Below are 2,244 nucleotides of genomic sequence, written 5' to 3' on the forward strand. Positions count from 1 at the left end.
ACATTTTCCATCCCCAACAGTGGGGTTGCTTACTAGGTATTTTTTAAAGCCTCAAGTCACGTGCTATTCTTACCTTTAAAGCACTCTTGTACAGATGATGACGTCGTGATGACAACCATGAGACCGAAGTTATGGTTAATGCATTCATGTTGCTTTTGTGGCCCTTGGGTTAGATTAGAGCATTACTTTATTTTTCTTTATTTTATTTAAATTCACGCTATTAATTTTCCACCGTATTATTTTAGTGAATTTATTATGAAAGTATAAGTCTATGCCGTCGTTTGTGAAATATTTAAATAAAAATTTTCACTTGTAGTAGACATGTCATGCATGCATGTACTAGATACCTTATTTTTAATAGAAAAATAGATTCATTACACCATATCTTTCGTATGCTATTGATTATGAACCACGCCCTTGAGGGAAGATAAGAAAATCACCTTGGTAAAAGTATTATAAGGAAATCACAGAACATAGAAAGTTGCCTGAAAATGAGATAAAGATAAGTTACCTCAGTTGCTTTAGAATTAAGTACTTTCGAGGACAAAAGGTTTTAAGAAGAAAGAATTTGTAGTTAAAAAAAATTAGACAACTGTTAAGGATTATTGGGAGTGAATCTCACATTAATTTAGTGGAAGATCATGGATTTATAGTGAAGAATACTATCTCCATGGGTATGAGGCGTTTTGGGGAAGCCCAAAACAAAGCCATGAGTGCTCAAAATTTCATGTGACTCAAGATACGATACGATAACAATGTGACTCAAGATAATCCATGTAATGATTTGATTCATTTTATTTCATGCCATTTGTAGCATAAAAATTTCAAAAAAATGAGTTCATTACACTTGGTGATCTCAAACACAATGCACAACGATAATAATTATTGCACGAAGACATTTATTACAAACTTTATTTCTATTTTGTTAGAAGCATATAATATAGTATTTCACATGAATAGTGACATAGAACAAGCTAGATCACGACATAATATATTTATTCAAGCATAAAACTATGATTAGCAAATATAGTAATTTGCCAATTATTTATTCCATAACATAACATAGTAATAGCACCACCCAAGAGCTATGAGTGGTTTGTTGGTCATGCCTTGGTTATAAATGAGCCTTCATTATTGTCTCCCATAAGGTAAGCATCAATGTCTTTGGCGACATCAACACAAAGCTGAAGAAAAGTATGAGAATCTGGAATTCCTTTATGAAGCTTCTCATATTCCAAACCACAATGAATCACACTTCCCTTCTCCTTTGGGATAGATTGGATTTTAATTCTGAAGCTCTTATAGCCCTTCAAAAGGTCTCCCTCTAACACTTTCCAAGTGAATGAATTGTTCTTCTCATCGACCTCTTCTATTACGCTCTTCACCACACAATTCTTTCCATCTATATGGAGTTTAATCCACAAAACGTTGGTTAATTATAATTGAACTGATAAAAGATAAAAAATGAAAACTTAGAAGATATGTAATATTAATGAACAAACCATGAACGTAGCGCCAATAGAGGATAGTGCCAACCTTGCCCCATTCGCCTGCATGTAACTCGACTCCTTGTATTTTATCTGAACAGATATTGGACATATGGTGAGGTCTTTGATGAATTATTTCGTGAAACTTTTCCGCTGAAGCCCTAATTTCAACATCGGTCTCCAACTTTCCATAGAGAGCCATTGAATTGAGTTACTTGAAAGAACAAGTTACAAAGATAAAAGATAGATATTGCTACCAAACATAGTAGCTCAATTTAAAGAGAGAGCTTAGTCTCACACACACATGATGCAATAATGGATGCCATAAGGGTTACTCTAAAAGATATTGGTATAGTTTAATCTTATCATTATTATTCTATAATAATACTTATTTGATTAAGTGGGTTTGAATGATATGATGTAATAAAACAACCACTACGAGCTTTAATTAAGGCAAGGGTTAGGTTTTTAACTCAAACTTCCTATTTTCTTTTCTTCATACTAAATTCTCTTTTAATCTTGCAAGTTAAACACTTTATTGATATAATTGTTAGCTTCTTTGACGTTGAAGACCGGTAAACTCATGAAATAAATTAAATTTTCAGGGTATTTGAGATGCTGAGTATTACGATCATGTTCGTTTAGGTCCATGGCTGCATGTCCATAACATGTCAAACTCTTTATTTGTTTTTATGCTGTACTGCGTTACTATTGTATTTTCTATTTGTATGGTTATTCAACGAAATCATGTCTAGGC

The 2,244-nt window shown here is 32.8% G+C and overlaps 1 protein-coding gene across 1 annotated transcript; it reads right to left on the bottom strand.

The window, feature by feature from the left end:
• Window positions 1-857: 857 nt before the first annotated feature.
• LOC111786525 (MLP-like protein 43) lies at window positions 858-1,736 on the bottom strand. Its single transcript, XM_023666771.1, has 2 exons — window positions 1,503-1,736; window positions 858-1,402 (listed from the first exon to the last, which is right to left on the bottom strand). Exons 1-2 carry the CDS (start codon window positions 1,687-1,689, stop codon window positions 1,104-1,106), a joined length of 486 nt encoding a protein of 161 aa, XP_023522539.1. The 5' UTR covers window positions 1,690-1,736; the 3' UTR covers window positions 858-1,103.
• Between the last annotated feature and the right edge of the window lie 508 nt (window positions 1,737-2,244).

The sequence above is a fragment of the Cucurbita pepo genome, unplaced genomic scaffold, assembly GCF_002806865.2.
Source record: "Cucurbita pepo subsp. pepo cultivar mu-cu-16 unplaced genomic scaffold, ASM280686v2 Cp4.1_scaffold001882, whole genome shotgun sequence".
NCBI classification, from domain to species: domain Eukaryota; kingdom Viridiplantae; phylum Streptophyta; class Magnoliopsida; order Cucurbitales; family Cucurbitaceae; genus Cucurbita; species Cucurbita pepo.